This window comes from Schistosoma mansoni (genome assembly GCF_000237925.1).
Source record: "Schistosoma mansoni, WGS project CABG00000000 data, supercontig 0196, strain Puerto Rico, whole genome shotgun sequence".
NCBI lineage: Eukaryota > Metazoa > Platyhelminthes > Trematoda > Strigeidida > Schistosomatidae > Schistosoma > Schistosoma mansoni.
In genome coordinates, this window is record NW_017386073.1 from 309,058 (window position 1) to 330,832 (window position 21,775).

General features: G+C 33.7%; 1 protein-coding gene across 1 annotated transcript in view; it reads right to left on the bottom strand.

Annotated features, from left to right (window-relative positions):
- Positions 1-377: 377 nt before the first annotated feature.
- The window catches only part of Smp_169150 (transient receptor potential channel,putative), a gene marked incomplete at both ends in the record, with an annotated part of 100,970 nt that continues 79,572 nt past the window's right edge, over positions 378-21,775 (bottom strand). The window contains 4 exons of the mRNA XM_018793843.1: positions 378-551; positions 2,232-2,369; positions 4,205-4,506; positions 13,980-14,084. Of these exons, the coding sequence (XP_018647121.1) occupies positions 378-551; positions 2,232-2,369; positions 4,205-4,506; positions 13,980-14,084 (719 nt within the window). The remainder of the gene's footprint in view (positions 552-2,231; positions 2,370-4,204; positions 4,507-13,979; positions 14,085-21,775) is intronic.

Consider the following 21,775-nt stretch of genomic DNA (forward strand, 5'->3'; position numbering starts at 1 on the left):
CAAGTTTTTTCACATTACTGCAGTATATTCATTCTGAAAAAAATTGATTACATTACTTAATTATTTTTCATAATAATAAAGCAAAATTTAATTTTTAAATATGTTCATTGTTGCTTTGGGGCATCACAAATCAAGATTGAAATTTTACACTGAATCTCTCTCATATATTTTTTTAAATATTTCTAACAGTCTACTTTTGTCATGCTTCTTGGCTGCTAATTTTGATTATTTTTATCAATTGAAGTAAATATTGTTTTCTAAATTCAATTGGAGCGAGAAGATAGTGAATAGTAATGATTAATATATTTTATGTAATGAATTGACTTTATGGACTTATGTGTTTGTTTGAAAAAAGGGATATATATATATATATAGGTTTATGCTTCACGTACAAAAGAATCCCATTCACGGTCTCTTTCTCTACGATCACGACGATGTCGGTCACGTGATTTTGTACTAGATTTTCGTTCTTCCATGAAAACAGTACGAATTTCACGTCCACTAGCTTGAGCTAATATCCATTGTTCCATGTTAGTATTCAGCTGCACCACCTAAGCAAGAGTTATTAGTAAAATTAATCTAGTCCAAATTAATGTAAAACAAAATGATCATGAATATATATTGAATTTGTAAGTTAAATATTAAGTGGATTTATATTAAATTTTGTTTAATTTAGTAATTTTTAATCGTCAAATAGATCGACTTATTGAAACCTAAGAACAAGTTTATGGTTACGATATTCCTCTATTTTTAAGCATATACCTTTGTTGAGTGTGATCATATCCTTGATATCAAATCTCGATAGTCATTATTTCATAATTTATTTTTCAGAACTTAAGATATGCGACGTTTCCACTCGATTTTCCCGAAGCTATCTCTTATTCTTGTTTGTATGTATAACTTGTCTCTCTTATTGGTCTCTAAATTTTTTAGGTTGTTTATTTTTGATTTCCTGCTTGGCTATTATAAATATATTTATATACGATAGTTGTTTGTCTGATCAGTGCCGTTGAGTTTTGCCTTATTTGAGATTAAAGCATTTATTTATGTTCTTTATTCAGGGTAGTCTGCTTAAAGCGTATTCAACTTTTAAATCAAAGCATATCAATTTGCTCAACTATTCATGTAACTAACTATCAGTCTCCACTTTCTTGATCCTGAGCAAAAATCATTGTTCAGTTATTTGATCAAATTATGTTGTGTCCCGCTCTTACCTTCTTAATACTGCTTTCAATGAATGGTCAACATTGATGTTGATTTTAACCCCGAGTACGTAGCATTATTTCCCAGATATCTCAGTTTAAAATCTCAGTCGACCTTTACCTAAGGTGCTACCGTACTAGACCATTATTCAAGTTTTAGGGGTTTGCGTAGATTGTTGACTTAGTTTACATCAATAACTGACATTACTCAGACAACTAAAGAAAGTCAGGAAGCACTGAACAAGTTCTGGGTATCACTTCTGATGCAACGGAGTATGCTCACCTCTGAGGAAGTACCTCACTAGGAAGTAAAGGCTTTATAGTGGTTCTTGGTCTTCAATGTTTCTCAAACTAAAGTCAGTGTATGATGTAAACTATACAATCGTATTAGTATATGTTTCATTCGAATTGCTTTGAATATCACTCTAATAATCACAAATGCTAACTCAGAAAAACTAGGACGACTTTTATTCTTTTTATATTGTCTGAATCCTTGTACACATTTGAATACTTGAAAATATTTGTTATATTATGGATTTTACAGTCCAGCTGCTGATAAAGTTCATGCTTTATTGTGGGTATTGGTATGGGCTGAATTTAAATTTAAGCTGTAGATAATTCTTTCGTATAACATATTGATGTAGTCGAAAGGAGTTATAAAATTATATAATATGTCGAAATGGTTTCAATCAAAGAAATTCTGCTATGAATGTACTATTCTTGAAGATCGTATGGAAGGTTTCATGATTCAATGTACACACATCAATTACATGATGAATTTCGGTGTTTAAAAACCAAAGTACACATTGTAGTGGTATACTGAATCGACTTAATAGAGCCACAACTAATTTTTATAGTATGATACTAAGTAAAATTTTGTTTGCTTGTTAGCAATATGATCGAAACTCAGTACCTGATTTTCTAGTCGTTTCTTTTAAAGCTACTCATATTGCATATAAGTAGCAACATCTAATTCTCATAAATATATGGAGTTGTATTGTGCTTGATCAAATGGGGAAAAGAACTTACTTGATCTTGCATTTGTGATACAGCCTTGACAATACATGATAACGCTTTCTGACTTTCACTAATAAGTTGACGGACATGAGATATTTCTTCTTTAATTCGAGCATTACCAGAGGCATAATTTAATTGGTCCGATTGAGCCTATGTGATGTTAGAAAATATATAATAAATATTTGTGTGTTTATGTGCGTACATTTTCCATTTATAATAATGTAATAAATTGACTACTAAATAAGTGAAAATTTTTACATCTTATGCAATAAAGAGTTGAAAATGTCTTATTTTAGTGAATCAATTGAAGTCAAGGTTTATTGATCGAAGTTACAAGTTGATCCTTTGAGTATAGCCCCATGTCGAAACAGGATTATTAATCTAAACTTGGTCATGAGTATTTTTAAAAGAAATATGTAGTTGCAGTTGAAAATTGGTGAATTTTTACCAGAAAAAATGGAGAACCTTGAAAAGAGAATAGGTTGGCGGCTTTTTTTATTCAAGTGTAGTAGGCTTTTGGTATATAGGTTTTTAATAAGTCTTGTTAATTGAACCCTATACTCGGTTCCTGAGCTATTCTCGTAACCCCCAAGCTAAAAATATACAGTAACTTGAACACAAGAGGAAAGGCGATAAATATGCGAGAAGCACTTTACTCGAAAGATTCATTTATGTACAGAAAATATAGGGTTTTTATAGTATTTTAGAAGTCCTTGGGTTTTCTTGAAAATTCCGGAATGCTACTAAACATAGTAGCAGTATAGTAATCAGTCAATCAGAAACTCTACATGTGACTTTTCACTTTCGTGATGTTTCTGGCAAAACGTCTAGTGAACGCTGATTGGATAAAATGCTTCTTACTTTTTCCTGAGCCTTTCTTGTCTTTTCTGGATCACCCCAACAGTTTTGTGACGGAACGTTTTGAGAATCCCTTCATTTTTATTCCTATAATCAAGCAATATGTAGACCAAGGGACTCTGGTGTATACAAACGGATGGATGGCCTACACGTTTCTCGGAAGAATAGGGTATCATGGTGGTATTATTGTCCATTGGCAAAACTTCATGAACTTTATTTTACTGGAGTTAACACTATTAGCTTGAAAAGAACCTGGAGACGAATAAAATACTGTTTACATACTTATCAAGGTTCGGGGACAAAAATAATTACCAGCCTTATAAATGAATTTCTGTATAGAGCATATTTGATTTCAAGAGAAAGAAACAAACTATGTGCCTAGCGAAATCATGTAAAAACTGAACATGTTTTGTAGAGTTTTTCGTTTAGCATTTGCATATGTTTTGGTTGATTAGAAAGTCGCTTTGATTTCCAGAGTCTTTTAAGACAGACAGTATAAAAAATTTTCTTATCTATGTTCATATTAGTCAAGTAAGACTGAGCGATTGGAACTTAATCTTGAAAAGACCATCCTGATTTAAACATTATGGAAGTGATACCTTTCTACACGATATTTACTAAAAAGGAATGGAATAACCTTGGATCTACTGACAAAAAACTGACATGAACTTTAATCAATGATATTTTGTCGATTGTCTGGTAACGTGTGACGCTTACTTGTGTCGCTAGTAAATTTGCAACTTGACAAAACTAAAATGCTCTAACTGTTTTGACTGTAAAGTAAAATCGCTTGTTGATATAAGTGAACTGTTTTCACATTTTTCTACATGATTCGTAGGCAATTATCATTCGAGTTATTCAATTTCATTTTCATCTAGTACATTATTTTTTACAGTGATTTCTGAATTGTCTAATATTACTGTAAGTCCTAAGTTTTATGATTTATCAAAGTGGTTTCTGGTACTGCCATGTAGTGAATTGGTCACTGCTCCTCACCGGGACTTCACGACTTCTCAAAGTTATTCATGAAGGGGTATATAGTTATTATTAACATAGGAAGTTTTTTAAAAATTATTATGGATGATTTAGTTGGATATAAAATTAACTGAAATCTTGAAGATACCTACTTGAAGATTTTGTAAACGCATATCCAGTATTTTTTGCATACGTTGTATCGCATCTAACTGAGGTAGTTGTAGATTGAGTCCACCTAATAAACAGCCTGCACCACCTATTGTCATATTACCTACAGATGATGAACATCTTCGTCCTACACTATATGTTTGTTTTTTCAAACGTTTGCTACTTGATTGATTCGTATTAATTGTGGGAGCTCCACTTTGTACACTTAGTTGATAAGGATTTTGTGGATTTTCATATGTTGTTTTACCTCCTACAGCTGTTACTGATGGTGGGAATTCTTCAGCATCTAAATACAAAGAAGAAGAAACAATAGTATTAAGTATGCTAACATGATATAGATACTATATAGTATTAATTTAACTTAAAATGGTTTGAATTATACCGTTGTGGATATTTTTTAGACTGAAATTTGATCAGTCTTAGTTGGCCTGTATTCATCTTGTGTGGATTACTTCGAGGTATAGAATAGACGGAATATGGCTAGCAGTGAAATCTACGTCATGCTTTTTGTTCTGTTTGAGACTCGTCATCTGGATGTACCTACATCCTAGAGCTGATGCTCGATCTGGGATTCGAACACTGTACCTTTCTCTTAAAATCCGGACACGATATCCACCTAACTACTGGGTATAGAGTCACCAACTTGCGGGAAGTATATGAATTTTATTTTATTCGTACTGAATATCGGAGTGGAATTCAACTCCGAAATGCGAATACATGCAGCTGATTTGTCCAAACCGAGACAAATAGTGCGACATGGATTTTTCTGCTAGCCACATTTCATTTATTCCATATGTACATAGTATTATTTTTGTTGGTAATTCAGATCGTGGTTGACTTTGGTAACTGAAGATAGTATTTCGAATGACGATGAACGTTTCGCAATGAAATCATTCATATCAAAGAATGATCTAATATCGATGAATATTCCACCTGTGCAATTAATTCCTTTCATTTATTCATATATTTTTATTACTAATCTATGAAATAGTATTATTTAACCATTTAAATAAGTCTCCAATGCTATCTAAAAGCAAAAAATATTTTCTTTAATAGACAGATAGCTAATTTATATGAAGCTTCAGTAAATACAAAAAGTAATGGTCTGTTTATCACCTAAAAGTTGTAACTCTGACAGTGATATAGTTTTGAAAGATAACTTCTCAATAATCACAGAATTTAAATATAAAAATTCATTAATTTTCTCTCTGGAATACTGTTTGATACACAAATTAAGTTTTTTGCTTCACTGGAGCGACTAATTCATCTAAATACAAGGTCAATTTATCAATGAATAATATGAATACTATGTTGCACCTACTACTTTCAACCTGGTCAATTCTACAAGTCACAGTTTCTCCGTATAATTTTGAGACACCTATATAAACATTTTTCAATCTAAAGATAACTTTCATTCTAAACATGAGTGCAGATTACAGAAGTGTCTTAAGACTGATGTAAGATACAGAGCCCTCTTAGGTTTGGTAGTTCGTTCTGTTCAATATGAAATGTATTGTTCATTTTTAAAGTTCTCTTGATTGATCAGAAAAGATATCGGTTTCATATGAATTTATCCCTATGATGATACCTATAATATAAAAAGAATGGAGCCATATTCTGACACATCTATTTATTACAGAAATCAGCACATGAATTTTGTTCTTTGACAACAAATATATCGTACTTGATATGATCTGAGGTTGCTACACATATCTCCAGATGAGTTTCAGTGCTGTTAAAGTAATATGAGCTTATGAGTAGTATGGTCCTTCACACGTGTTAGAAAACCAGTTGAATGTGAAAAATTACATAGAAAACACATTTCCAGACGGTGATAACTATTGATAACAGTTCACTACACCCTATATTGACAGGGGTAAATTGTAAGCTATTTGAGGTGGCGTCGTTATCACGGTGTGGATATTGTTTAAAGATGGAACTGCTTTTTCGAATTATGGTCAATTAAAATTTGTTGTCAATTACTGAATAACTAAACTACGATGTGTATATGTATTCCATTTGTCATAACAGCGGTTATCCGATTTACTATTCCTAATTTGTCGCCAGTCAGTTACATACAGTCTTCCATTTTCACAGTCAATTTTCGGCTTGATGTATAGTTGTTAGTTTTCACTTTATTGTGCGGTGCGTTTCTGTATGTCTGTATGTTAACGGTGACTATTTGGAAAAAAATTATAGTAGACTCAGTTTACTGACTTCTGAACACAGGGTTTATAGTGCTGGTCGGATTTCCAGCTGGTCAAGTTAGAGAAACTAAAGGATAGGGAGGTATTTACTTACTTACGCCTGTTACCCCTCGCGTGGGAGCATAAGCCGACCACCGGCATTCTGGATCCAACGCTATCCTGAGCGATCCCTTCCAGTTCTTCCCAATGGATATTCACACTTTTGATGTCTGCTTCCAATTCTCGGCGCAGTGTGTTCTTTGGCCGTCTGCTTTTCCATTTCCCTTCAGGATTCCAATTTAAGACTTTCCTCGTGATGCAGTTTGGTGATTTCCTTAATGTGTGTCATTTCCTAATTTCCTCTTCAGCTGGAACTTTGTTCTCTCCCACAATAGGCTGTTGCTGATAGTATCCGGTCAACGGATATTGAGTATCTTGCGTAGACAACTGTTTATAAATATTTATACCTCTTTGATGATGGTCGTAGTAGTTTTCCACGATTCAGATCCATACGCTAAAATTGTTTTGACGTTCGTATTGAAGATTGTGACTTTGATGTTGGTTGATAGTTGTTTTGAGTTCCATATGTTCTTCAACTGTAGGAATTCTGTCCTTGCTTTGCCAATCCTTGCGTTTACGCCTGCATCAGATCCTCCTTGTTCATCGATGATGCATCTCAGATACGAAAAAAATCCCACCTCTTCGAGAGTTTCTCCATCAGGTATGATTGAGTTAATGTTCTCCGTGTTATATTTGAGGATCTTGCTTTTTCCTTTGAGTGTTTGTTGAGGTCTATTGATGCAGAGGCTGCTGCTACATTAGTTATATTTGTCTGTATTCGTTCGTGTGTATAGGATAAGGGGCTAAGTGATCTGAGACACCCGAGTCTTCTAATTGATTCTGAGATGTTCATTGTGTTCCGTGCATTCCCTCAGATGTCGAGGTCTCCATAATCCAGTCAACCACCAGAAGAAAGAGAAAGGGAAGGAGTAAGAAACCTTGTATGACTCCGATCCTCACTTGGAATGCATCTATCAGCTGTCCTCCATGCACCACTTTGTAGTGTAGTCCGTCGTATGATGTGCGGATGATGTTGATGATTTTCTCAGGTTCACCATAGTATCGAAGAAGTTCCCATAAGGTCCTCTTATCCACACTGTCAGACACCTTCTCATGACCAAGGAAGTTGATGTATAGTGACGAGTTCCATTGAATTGATTTTTCAACGATGATCCGTAGTGTCGCGACCTGGTCTGTGCATGACCGATCCTTAAGGAATCCAGCCTATTGGTCTCGAAGTTGGACGTCTACTGAGTCTTTCATCCGGTTCAGCAACACTCTGTTTGAAACCTTTCCTGGTACCGATAGTAGTGTGATTCCTCTGTAGTTCTCACGTCTTCTCAGATCTCCTTTCTGTGGTATCTTGATGAGGTGTACTTCTTTCTAGTTTGTCAGTGGCACTTATTCTCCCTCCCAAATCTTCCTGAACAGAACATGGAGCATGTTTGCAGTTGCTTCTATGCCTGAGTTCAGTGCTTCAGGTGGTATGTTCTCAGGTCCTTTTGCTTTCCCGCTTGTGATTTGTCTGATGGACATCCTGATTTCTTCAGTCGTTGGTGGAGTAGTGACATCTATAGGAAGGTCTGTGTGTGCTGCTTCGATGTTCGGTTGGTTCAGTGGGGCTGGTTCATTCAAGAGTTATTCAAAGTGTTCTAGCCACCTGTTTGTTTGTTCATGAATCCCAATGATTGGCTTGCCTTCCTTGCCTTTGACCAGTCTGTCTGGCTTAATATATTTCCCTACCAGCTTCTTCGTCGTGTCATATAGTTGTTTCATATTTCCTTCTCTTGGAGCTTTTTCCATTGTCGTTGCTAGGTCTTCCACATATTTCTACTTGTTGGCTGTAATGCTCCTTGTCATGTCTTTCATTGTCCTCCTGATTTTTTTATTGCTACAAATATGATCTTTCTGGTTCTTCGTGGTGTGATTCAGGGAGACTCGTTTAGCTTAGTTTATGAGTTTGTGTGAGAACATTGTGCCGCCTATAACCAATTTTTTAAATGTACATAAATCTGCGAATCTCTCCCTGTTTTCGTTTCTTTCTCTCAGTCCATGATATTTTCATTCCCGAAGTTGTTCATTCCGACTTTAACATTTAGGTCTCTCATTAGGATGGTGGGGTCATTTCTTGAGCACTTCGCTGTGATTGATTTCAGCCTCTCGTAAAACTGATCTTTATCGTCGTCATTGCTATCATTTGTGAGTGCATAACATTGGATAACATTCAACTCCCTGAGTGTGTGGATCATTTTTCTCTTAGTGAACGGAGTACAGCAGCATCTACCCTGAATCTAACCTTTTCTGTCCAACTTGGGTCCATTGGATTTCATTTATTCTGAGCACCGTCTAGTTGTATCTACTCATTTCCAAGGCTATTTGATTAGTCCTTCAGGTCTCCGACATTGTCCGGGCACTCCATATACCTATATTAATTGTTGCTATGGTTGTTATTAGGAGCATCGTTCTCGTGACTTCCGAAGAGTTTCGGTTTTCATCATGAGGCGTCATATTTCTTCCTTCAACTCGGAGGACAGACTGTAAATGGTTTAAACTGTTTGATCTGCTAAGCGGTATTTTAGCAACGATTTTTTTCTATGTGATGTGGTTGCTGACCCCACACCCAACCCTCCTCCTTTATTCGAGCTTGGGACTGGCGGTGTCTCTAGAAGAGCTACAGCCGGAGTTTATAGGGAAGTAGTAGACGTGAAATCAAACAAATTAGAGTCGAGATTCTGTCTAATGTTTTGTAACGTGTTTTTAATCAGCAAGTATAAGACAGCAGAAGCTCTTTAGACTGATTAGTTCCCTTTCAGGTTTATAATAATGACATCTATCAAGTCATTGAAGGTTTCATGTTTCAGTTGTCTAGTTCATTGGATGCAATGCTACCTTTTTAAAACGGCTTAGTTTAAAAATAATGATGAAATATATATATGGGATATAAGTTCTATAGTATTGTTATAGTATCTACTGTAAAAAATATACTGTAACTGAAGTTTTACTAAAATAACCAAATTTTGTTTTAAAAATGCTGGACAAATGTAAATGTTCAACTATATTCCATATCCTCATCAACTTTCTTGTTGATTTATATGGTGTGTATCGATAAAAGTGGGAGCACTTGATCAATTTTGTATTATTAATATCTTAGAAGCAGTCGATGTTATATTATTTAGTTCTCAGTGCTAATCGAATTCTGCCCATTGAGTTTGTTATGAGAAATTAAACTAATTGACTTGCATTCTATGTGTATTTTTTTCTGGAATATTCGGTAGTTGAAGATGACATATATACAAATGATGGCATGTTTTTAAATGGTAATAAAAAATTATTAATTTAGTTAAATTATTTTTTAAAAAGTGAAATAACATTTTTGGCTGACATGATATTATAAATAAATATGAACATTATGTCTAGAGCATTTTTGTATTATTTGTTTTAATCTTTCCATTGATGTTTAGGACTGCAATTGACTAGTCTCTTATTGGCATATGTGCATTCTGTGTGGACTGCCTCCATATTCTCATTAAACCAAAAACATTATAAGCAAAGATGGATCGAGTCTAGCAGAGGAATCCAGAACGTGCGTTTCGTTCTATTTGGGACTTGTCAGCTGGATGTACCTGGCTATCTGGACTCAGTAGCTAAACAGATAACACGATGGCGTTTGAGGCTAACGGTATTGGGCTCGAGTCACGGAATGAACATCAACTTTGGAATGCAGGCACATCCAGATGACAAGTCTCAAATAGGAAGAAACGCACTTTCTGAATTCCACCGCTATTCATCATCCATCTTTGCTGATTATATCCATTGGTTATCAGTTGTAGTATCTCATTTGAATTTTAGATATGTTTGTGTGTACTTAAATCTATATAGTTAGATGTACATCAGAATGTGTTATAAGATGGCCAAATACCAAGTGACTAAGTAAGTATATTACCGCTTGATAAATCTTGACATAATTTCAATATTTTATCTCCTTTGTTTAAATCACTGTAAAAACTTTTTTAAATCTTACACTTGATAAATGAAAGAAGTGCACTAATAAGCAACTATCTTCGCCTCATGATATTAGGGGGGAGTATCCACATACTTTTATCTCATGGTACTATCGTTATTCTAATAAAAAAGTCAATATCATCTCTCTAATATTTAGAAAGTTTTTGCTAGTTCATATTTATATATTCTTTAGTTTATGTTAATTTTTTGTTCTTTACATCACATAGTTATCGTGTGAAATCTTTCAAGTTACTCAATACTACTTTATTCACATATATAGTGAGCCTTTATCAAAAAATAAAAATATTTGAGATTTGTTGGAGTTATTAGTGATAAAGGAATAATTAAAATAGATTGAATTTATATTTTCATCCATATTAATTTAATTTTAAATATCATTCAACCACTTACGAGATTTATGAAAATAATTTATATACAATCAGAAGGTCGACGTTTAAAATTTTAATTAAATTAAATAATTTGTAGTTATTTTAAGTCAAACTTAGGTCGATTAAATAGTAGTTTCGTCCTAATTTACTACCTCTCAAAAGTGTACACAAATGAGCATCAATCGGATGGGACTTAATAAGAGTTTGATTCTTTGAAATCAATAAATTTAAATCCATTAGTCAGATAAGATGTTACTTCATAATGTAAAACATCAAGTTGGGCGGATTTCTACATACTAATCGATTAGACAATATCCCTATATCTTCAAGTGTCTAGTGACTTTAAGATTTGTCGAAAATGTTTTGTTAAAAACTCATTACTAGTGAAGTTGGATCATCCCAGGTCAAGACAGTTTGTATTGAGGAATGTGAAAGATCGCCGCGTCGTAAGATGAATTGCTTGAAATTATAAATGTAGATCATTGAAAACTGACTTATCAGTTTTGTGTTTAGTCCCATTTGTTATTGTATGTGCACAATTCTGACGAATCCGAAACTAGAACGATATATCTTCATGGTACTTACTAGTTCGCATTAGAACTTAGATTGGAACTGGATAGTAACTTTTTCTACAACAAGTAAGAATATCTTTCAATAGTGTGATGAAAAGGCGGAATGGATTTGAGTAATGCTGCATATTTACTCTGGTAATGTTTAATGCATTCTAATTTCTATGGCAATGTGTCAACTTCTTATTCTTCCCATATAATATGGTATTTTTTCTTTCCCTGATTTCCAATTATCACTTTATATTTATTGAACTATTTAGTTAACCTTCATTTGGTTCTCATATGTAGATGGCTTGACAAGTCTACGTATGAAGAAATTTTTATTAGTGTATAGCACAAATACATAACACTTTCTACATCAAATATGTTTTCCCATAACAAAATTAAAAGTTTTGAGACGGGGCTAGTAATTTTAATAAGCCTATAACAGATATATTTGATGTAATCAATGATAAACACTCATCTGTACATTACTCATCGTTAAACACAAAGAAATTATATGTACAATTAGTTACTCATTGAGTAATAACCAGTGCTAATCGATGGACTACAAATATCTTAGTCCTATAGAAGGCCAATCGTGTTACAAATAGCTCTGTAGTAACGTCTTCAATGATGAATCTGGGTGACACGAGATTGAATCCAGCACGCAACACCAATTTCTTCGAGAATATAGACACACCTTACTGAAAAGTGCTAAATAGCCAAAAACATGGGTCTATGGTTTACTATTGCCTGCCTTCAATCAACTAACATCTTATCAAAGACAATATCCATAGTAATATCAAAATGAGACCGTTTCTAAATATTTTTAGCCTTTTGTATACTTCAAGCTCATGATTTTTGTTTCCAAATTTCTAATTATATTCAGTGAATTAGTTTGTGAAATGTAATAATTTTTATTTTTTAAAAAAATATAACAATTAAATTACTTTCTGAATCTTATTTAGACTGTTTCATAATAACGTCAATCAAAGCCTGTATTACTGAAATGAGATTTAGTCAAATGATAAAATAATTTAACACAAATAAATTAAAGCAGATCTAATCAATAAGTACAATACATGAGATTCTTGTAACTTTTTGTCGTATTTATATATGAAGGCTATCCATAGACAATTTATAGAGTTTCCGTTTATGTATATATCAATATGCCAGTCAAAATTCATACTGTTTGCTTTGGTATTACAATCCACCGTTAATTTAATTTTGAATATTTCTATTTTAGACAATAATTAAAGTTCTAACTATGCTATTTGTAAGTTGTAATGTAGTGTGTACTACTGATGTCAACAGATATGAGTAGTACGTACCATCGTCGAAAGTGAAATGTCTGGCGGCAGAAGATTAAGAAGATCGAAAAAAGAACGAGAGCAGAGGATGATTGGTGTGAAAATGAAAGAACAATCAAATTTGAGACGATTGATTGACATCTTGCAAATGAGCTATTGACTGTATGGTTTTCAGATTCTACTAAGACGTTCCATAATTTTCTATTCAAATACATCTGGTTGTCCCTTCCTGTGTTCTTGTTCACCACAGTAGTTGTAGAGTATTGGTATGATTTAAGGAATCATGTTAAACTAGGCAGAACTAGACTATTGTTTTATCCTAATATGAAAATCTTCCAAAGTGTACTCCCCTTAACCCTGCCAGAGATTGAACCCATGACTTCTAGGTCTTTTGAAAAAATCTGACCCTTAGAACTAGCTGACGGCTAAGAAATGACACAATTCCAACAACAGTAAATTTAAAGTTCTATGACTATACAATAAATGTTTTACTTCCAAAATGTTTGAACTCTACCAGTCACAACTTTACACTAGAACTTCAGGAACTTATCCTGAATTAAGTCACTAGTGAGCTGATTATTATAGTTTTGTTGAAGGGGTTTTTGTGAAGTTTGGTTTAAGTTCTAGTTTGTACTTTTTACAGACCAATTTAATTATTTATTGAATATCCGATAATTTTTTTACACATCTTCAGTCAATTCGTAATGTAGAGCAAAGTTTTTCATCACTGACTGACTGATAATGCATGCGAATGTTTCCAAAACATTGTGAGCACTGAACGGTTACTTGATTTTAATTTATGACTTCTCAACCCTGTACATCCATAACTTCACTCAGGACATTATTATCTTTCTACGAGTACGATACCTTACAGGGAACTATGTCTAGATTCGATAGATTGCCCGTACCAAGTTTTAGTGAAATCATAATATAGAAAGACCTATATCTTAAATTCTTCATAGGAAACCATCTCAGTCTAAATAAATTTAATTCGACGGGATATAGCTTCACATTGAGAATTTAATTAGATTCAACCCATGAGGAAGAAGCTGTTTCAGATTTAGTGATTTCTACATACCTTCTGATCACGATGTGAAATACTTGTCAATTAATTTGATTTTCCGATTAGTTACCTCAGTTTGCACTATTTTTTCTCATTAGTTCACACTTATTTACAGTTGTGTATACTCATGCTTCATGTTATCTAGAGTATATGATACATTTACAGACAGTATGAATATTGTTTTTTTAGAAAGCTTACCGGCAAACTGCACAGTTTGATTTGGATCACCATATGCATTCAGAAAAGCTTCCATATTGCCTGTCATATCCTCTGTACGTACATATGGTAATTCTTTATATTTGTCTGCTAGTTTAGATAGAATAAATAAATACACAAATTAAAAGCTTGTCTAAGAACAGCTTGCTTGTAGGATAGAAATTTTTTTGAGAGCTTTTCCATTATATTTTACTTCAGAGTTCAAGTAAAAACAACTATGTTATGAACAGAGATGGATGATGAATAGCGGTGGAATTCAGAAAGTGCGTTTCTTCCTATTTGAGACTTGTCATCTGGATGTGCCTGCATTCCAAAGTTGATGTTCATTCCGTGACTCGAGCCCAATACCGTTAGCCTCAAACGCCATCGTGTTATCTGTTTAGCTACTGAGTCCAGATAGCCATTAGCTTGTGCAATGGGGTGAAGTTTTGGTCTAAATGCAGTTCTAATCATCAATGAGAAGATTCAAACAACCAATACAAAATGAATTATAACTATTTTATGGTTTAAACCATGAATTAACCTTTATTATATGGTTACTAAAAACTAAGAAGAACAGAACATATGTTTCGTTCTGTTGTGAGACTCTCGATGCATTGCTGAGGGGTTTTAAAGTATGATGAAACAGGTGTCCAGTGCTCTTTTGGTTTTCAGAAGTTATCTCATTGATGTCAATTAGTGATCTAAACTATGAACCCCTTACACTAATAATCTACTATTTATTAAAGAAAATAATCTCGCTCAAACTATTTTAAATGTGTAAAATTGCCTGACAGTTTTCAGATCTACGAGCTTAATGATTTATACTATCACGAATATGAACTACGGGGCTAATAATCATAATATACCAGTGTGACTGTAATGTATTTAACAGAGTGGTTTTTGTTCCATTATCAAAACTAGCTGGCAGTTTATGAAGTGTAAAGTGAAATAATTTAATAATATGATTTTGTTAAATTACAGTTTTCTGTTCACTTGATTATTTAAACTCTTAATATTATCAACGTGAACTAATTAACCGTGTAAGCTAAATAAACTTCCCATCATGTATCTTAGCTTCATCAGCTCTTTCACACTGAATGGATAAAAAATAGATAATTATACATCTTTTTTTCAAAATGTCTCATTAATTTAAAGTAGGGGACTTGCCAAAATATTAATTCTCTGAGAATTTTATCTTTTTCGAAGACTAACACCATCTGAAGAACTGTTGAATATCAGGAAGCAACAGATACCTGTTGTATACTAATTTGGGATTTATCGTTAGTGAATACTAACAACAGTGTGATAATTACTGTCTTTATATTCCATTATTCATAGTTTTTAAATTTAAATATTCTACAGAATAAAGGAATCATTATAACTCAAAAGGATATGGATTTTATGACGAAAGACAAATGAAGAGTAATTAATATTGAAAGGTACTCTAAAAGATAATGCATTCGCGATACTGGGATCTGTATGTTATTTCTGACCTTGAACATTGTTGATATAAAACTAAACTTCCATCCACTGATCCAGTAAAAAAACTTGTGATTTTATAAACTAATTTTATTATTTGTATCACCCAAGTTTAACTATTTCATTGTCAAATTAAGCAATGCCTTAAAATACATGAAACATAAATGTCTACATTGTGGTCAAATCGTAAGTGGCTAACAGGGAAATCGAGAACGTTCATTTCATCCTATTTCCTATTCTTCAACTTTATGAACCTGTATCAAATTGGTAATGCTTGCATAAAAACTTAAATTCAAAATCTGTCACTTCAAACTTCAATACAGTATCCACTAAGTCACTGAGCGCGAATGGTTACTAACTTATTCAACTGGTAAGTAGTCAATTAAGAGAGTTTGACAAGTCCAAAACAGGCAGAAAAATAGACACTAAATTCCACCGCTAGTTACATATCATATACTGTGAAACTTGTGATTAAAGGCTCAGGGTACATATATAACAAAAGAGACTGATCACTTTACAGTCCTAAAAATCCACAACTAAAAATTACAAACTCTAATCGAAAATTTTGATGGATCTAATTTTATTGTTTACTAAAATTGAGATAAAGATATTAATTAAGAACCAAGCATTCTAGATAATTTTTATTTGCTATTACAACTCAATCTTTTAAGAATATGAAAAAAGTTATTAATGTATAGGTATTTACAGAATCGGTAGGCTATTCCAACCAGATATTTAAGTTCATTGACAAATGATAAATGAAAAACGCTAACACTTGTATGCTATTGGTTAGGCATGGTCCTAATTTTCTGTGGTAAACAGACATACGCTTCTGGTTGAAACTCCGGCCTAATTTTCTAAAGGTATGTAAAGCTATATTGATGAATGATTTTGTGAATATATATTTCCATTCAGTTAGCCAACATATTTTTCTACTCACTCTTGGTTTTCTCACACAGGTAGCTAGTTTTTCCTGGACATAGAACGCGTATATATCAATATCATACTCAAAAGAACGCTCAGCACATGAAAGCTAAAGATGTATTAAAATAAATTTTTATCTGCTTCAAGCGAATAATTTTTGTAATGAATTTGTTATTGATCAGATATTGTTCAATAAGATTAACTGCTGATTGTGATGTTTAATATTGAGTGGTGAATAGAGGTGTTCAACATATAATTGAATAGATTGGTATTGGGAAGTATATGACAAGACACTTAACAAGCCTCTTTCAGTTACAACTGGCTAACCAGTGATTGGTGACGCGTGTCATGTTTTCCTGGTCCGTAGTTCTAGTCGAATTCTGTTGATCATGCCTTAAGCAATTGACTGATTGTACTCATATGTCATCTGTGAGGAACAACAAACCTATTTTATCGCTGACTAGTCGGTTCTGTTTTTAATCCCTTTTAAGAATGAGGTTGTTAACACTGATTACATTTAATAGGGGTAACTCTATATGGTTGATTGACTAAAATTGCAAATATCAACCTTTTAGTATGCTAACTCAGGAGTTCAAGAATATTGTACTCATCATCAACGCCTAATGTTCTAAGCTCATTGCCCCGTAGAATAGTGGATGTATGATTTACAGGAGCACTAATTTTTAGCTAAACAACTGTCTGGTGTCTCCTTTTATTTTAACTTGGTGCCTCAAATATTATCAGTAGGTAGCGAGTGCTATCTTCAAATTTATCATAAATAATAAAAATCACACATTGTCTACACCTTGAAATGTCCAACAGATTACTTAAATCATTTAAAGTCAGTTCGTTAAGTATACTACATATTCTTGTATATGTTTCCTTCAGATTAGTTGTTTTTATTCTTAGAATGGCAGTGTTATAAAAACAGACGAACAAGAACAAAGCAAGTCAAGGTACGAGCTAGATAAACGGAAACAAACGAGCAAGTGAAGAAGAGAATTACAGCCGATAAACAGAAATATATGGAAGACCTAGCAACGACAATGGAAAAAGCTCCAAGAGAAGGAAATATGAAACAACTATATGACACGACGAAGAAGCTGGTAGGGAAATATATTAAGCCAGACAGACTGGTCAAAGGCAAGGAAGGCAAGCCAATCATTGGGATTCATGAACAAACAAACAGGTGGCTAGAACACTTTGAATAACTCTTGAATGAACCAGCCCCACTGAACCAACCGAACATCGAAGCAGCACACACAGACCTTCCTATAGATGTCACTACTCCACCAACGACTGAAGAAATCAGGATGTCCATCAGACAAATCACAAGCGGGAAAGCAAAAGGACCTGAGAACATACCACCTGAAGCACTGAACTCAGGCATAGAAGCAACTGCAAACATGCTCCATGTTCTGTTCAGGAAGATTTGGGAGGGAGAATAAGTGCCACTGACAAACTAGAAAGAAGTACACCTCATCAAGATACCACAGAAAGGAGATCTGAGAAGACGTGAGAACTACAGAGGAATCACACTACTATCGGTACCAGGAAAGGTTTCAAACAGAGTGTTGCTGAACCGGATGAAAGACTCAGTAGACGTCCAACTTCGAGACCAATAGGCTGGATTCCTTAAGGATCGGTCATGCACAGACCAGGTCGCGACACTACGGATCATCGTTGAAAAATCAATTCAATGGAACTCGTCACTATACATCAACTTCCTTGGTCATGAGAAGGTGTCTGACAGTGTGGATAAGAGGACCTTATGGGAACTTCTTCGATACTATGGTGAACCTGAGAAAATCATCAACATCATCCGCACATCATACGACGGACTACACTACAAAGTGGTGCATGGAGGACAGCTGATAGATGCATTCCAAGTGAGGATCGGAGTCATACAAGGTTTCTTACTCCTTCCCTTTCTCTTTCTTCTGGTGGTTGACTGGATTATGGAGACCTCGACATCTGAGGGAATGCACGGAACACAATGAACATCTCAGAATCAATTAGAAGACTCGGGTGTCTCAGATGACCTATACAAAGAACACACTGCGCAGAGAATTGGAAGCAGACATCAAAGGTGGGAATATCCATTGGGAAGAACTGGAAGGGATCGCTCAGGACAGAGTTGGATCCAGAATGCCGGTGGTCGGCTTATGCTCCCACACGGGGGGTAACAGGCTTAAGTAAGTATGTATTAACGATTGCCCAGTGTTTATTCATAAGTTTAAAGAAACCTTAAATATTAAAAAATTTGAGCTTTCATTTGTGTCTGTAAAAGCACTTTGTTCTAATCTTGGACTGGGATTAATTCACCGACGTCTAAAACTCCTGACGCCTATTCATAGAAACGTACAGGAATAGTTAGAAATATGTGAAAATAAGAGATTGTTTAACATGTATCTCAAAATTTGTGGTCATATAGTTAACACACTGTTTTAGAAACCACTGATTTCATTGTAAGAATGACGATGAAAAATTTGTAAAGTGGAATGAAAAGTCTTTCAACGTCTAAAAAATAAAAACGTCACCTGTAGGATGTATGAGTATGTGTAACCATATTGTCTAAATGTATGGCATAAATACGTCAAATTTTTCGGGTTCGTTCCATCTTTCCGTTATACTATCGAAATTTACAAAATGGAATAGATTGCTTCGATTTAATAGCCTACTAATCCATCTGTTTTTTTCTTATCTCCAATCGATTCTATTCGGTTAGAATAATTCATAATTATAAGCTATTTATTTGTAAACGCGATTACATGTAGTCAGATTTTTAAGGTAATCTCATGAAAAAAGTGTAGGCATCACTTTAAAATTAATTCTGAGTGACTGAATTTTAATGTAGTCAGTAAACCCAACTCCTTTTTGGATAATGAGCAAAAAATTACAACCATTAGTTTAATTTCGATATAACTGAGTAGTTAAGTGTATATAATCTCTGATGAATTATTTCAAAGGAAATTTTATGCATATGTATATGAATTGGTGTGAATGTATCCGTGTATATGTGTCATTGTATAATCATGAATATTTCAGAGTATGCTGTGAAAAAGTTCTTTGCTAATAGTTGAATTCATGAGTCAATTTAATCTAGACTACCTGTGGATACCTGGGAGCACTGGACGACCGTTGCGTCCTTGTACTGGACTCCTCAGCGGTGCGCAGGTACGATCTCGCTCGAGGGGCTCGACCCGAGGACCTTCGGTCTCGCGCGCGAACACCCAATCTCTAGACCACAATGTTTTTAAATAAAAACAATCAGACTAAAATTATTTTTTTTTTGATTCACAATGTTGGTTTAAAATTTAATGTTTAGTGTTATAAGTATTTAAATAAACTTGGTACAATGTTCGTAATTGTGCGTATTTTATAGATTAACGACCGATCAATTCATTGTAAAAAAATTTCTCCATGTTGACTTTTGCATAATATTTACACATTATTTAGTAATTAAAAATTATGTGATGTAGATTAAGTTTTATCAGCAAATTTCTAAATAGATAAACTTACACATTACTGAAAGTTGCATGTTTTCAAGATGATGAGATTCTTTCCAAAATATCGAAACATCCCCACAATGTGTCATATGTCGATGGATCGATAAATGAATGACTAGTCGACATTTTTAGTTCAAATTAACAATTATCGTCAATAGATTAGGGGGTAGTTTTCCCAATGTACATTATGCTGACGGATAATTTTATGATAACTATACTGTATTATATTGTGCTTTTCGTGTGAATATGCAGTCACGCATTGAAATTTATAGAGTTATTTGAATCTGTGTATATAATTAATTCTAATGGTAATTTCGTTTTTACTTAACCTTCAATTTTAATTCATTCTTGTCGATGTTCATATTCACTTGTTTTTTTTGGACTTTAAATAACTTTTGTGGAATTTCTCTGAAGAAATTTATTTAAGTGTTGTACTAATTTCACAAATCTATTTATTTTTCATTCGAAATACATAAATAGATTTCTTTTCTCCATAGGATCGCTTAACCTGTTTCATAATTTATGGGAATTGTGTAAAATTATTACGTTTCATAGTATGCATTGGTTTTTTTATATTTTCTCAGCCGAATGATTTAATTTACTTGAGAATTTATCTTGTACAATAATTGTAAATAACTTCAAAATATTCCTATTTTTCTTGGCTGTTCATCAATTTTTGGCTTCTCTCTTTGTCTTACACACTGTGGACACAATTTATCTTTGAATATTTATTCTAAATTCACCAAATATTAGAATCGTCCGCAAATGTACTTTTAAATTATAGCATAGGCAAGATGTTATCATTTGACAATCTGCAACTGTTCTGTACTCATTAACTTATATTTATCTGACTCTGTTCGCGGTTGTCATTGACTAGTGAAATATATTTTAGGATAAATAATTAATTTTCAAATGTACAAGTAAAAGTAATGGAACGTGTTATTTAAACAAATAAATTCGTTCATATATCAGATATGTTGATAACAAATGAGAATCAGTCTTCCTAAAATTCACTTTGATACACAAATTAAGTAAGAAGTATGTCAAACACACATCTCGTATTTGGCCTAATACTCTAGTTTTAATTTGGAATTCTTAATCAGTTTTGAAATATAATCTTATATCTATAAATCAAAACAGGCAACATGCTTAAGTTCCAGGTGTGATTACTTGAGAGTGCACTGTTTACGAGTTACGCAAGTCAGGATGAAGCAAATGTTCAGTCAGAAGTGTTTAGTTCTCGCCAAATAATGTAACTGAGGTAACCTCTAGCATTGTCGTGTGCCTTGAATCTGTCATACCTAGGAATTTCCGTTATTATTCTGTTCGCTAGTGGGTGAAAGCTGTGTATTTTAATGTGAAATTAACTGAAGATTTCATCTCAAGCCATAAATTTGCCGGCATTCATACTTTTCCTACAAAATATCGGGCTAGACTACAGTGGATTAATCCGTATTAGGCAACTGTATATAATTACATGTGATAATGTCAGTCCGTAGTGACAATCAAGGTCAACCTGAATGTGACTGATTGTTTTAAGAGCTTATTTTCATAAATTATTTGTGAGGGGTTAGTATTTTACTTCTTTTGATGTTGCAGACTATAATTTACTGGTCTCTATAGGCATATTTACTTCTTCAGCTGGTTACCCTGATATTTACCATTAGTCATGACTTTTTGTCAGCATTGGATAGTAACCACAAGTGAAATCAACATTGAGGGTCTTACATAGGTCCCACTGAAATCCATCACCTATTTTGAGTAAAATCTAATTTGTCACTCGCATGATAAGCAAAGATGGATAGTGGCTAACAGTGGAATCCAGAGTGAACATCAACTCTGAGATGCAGGTACATCCAGCTGACGAGACTGGATTCCACTGCT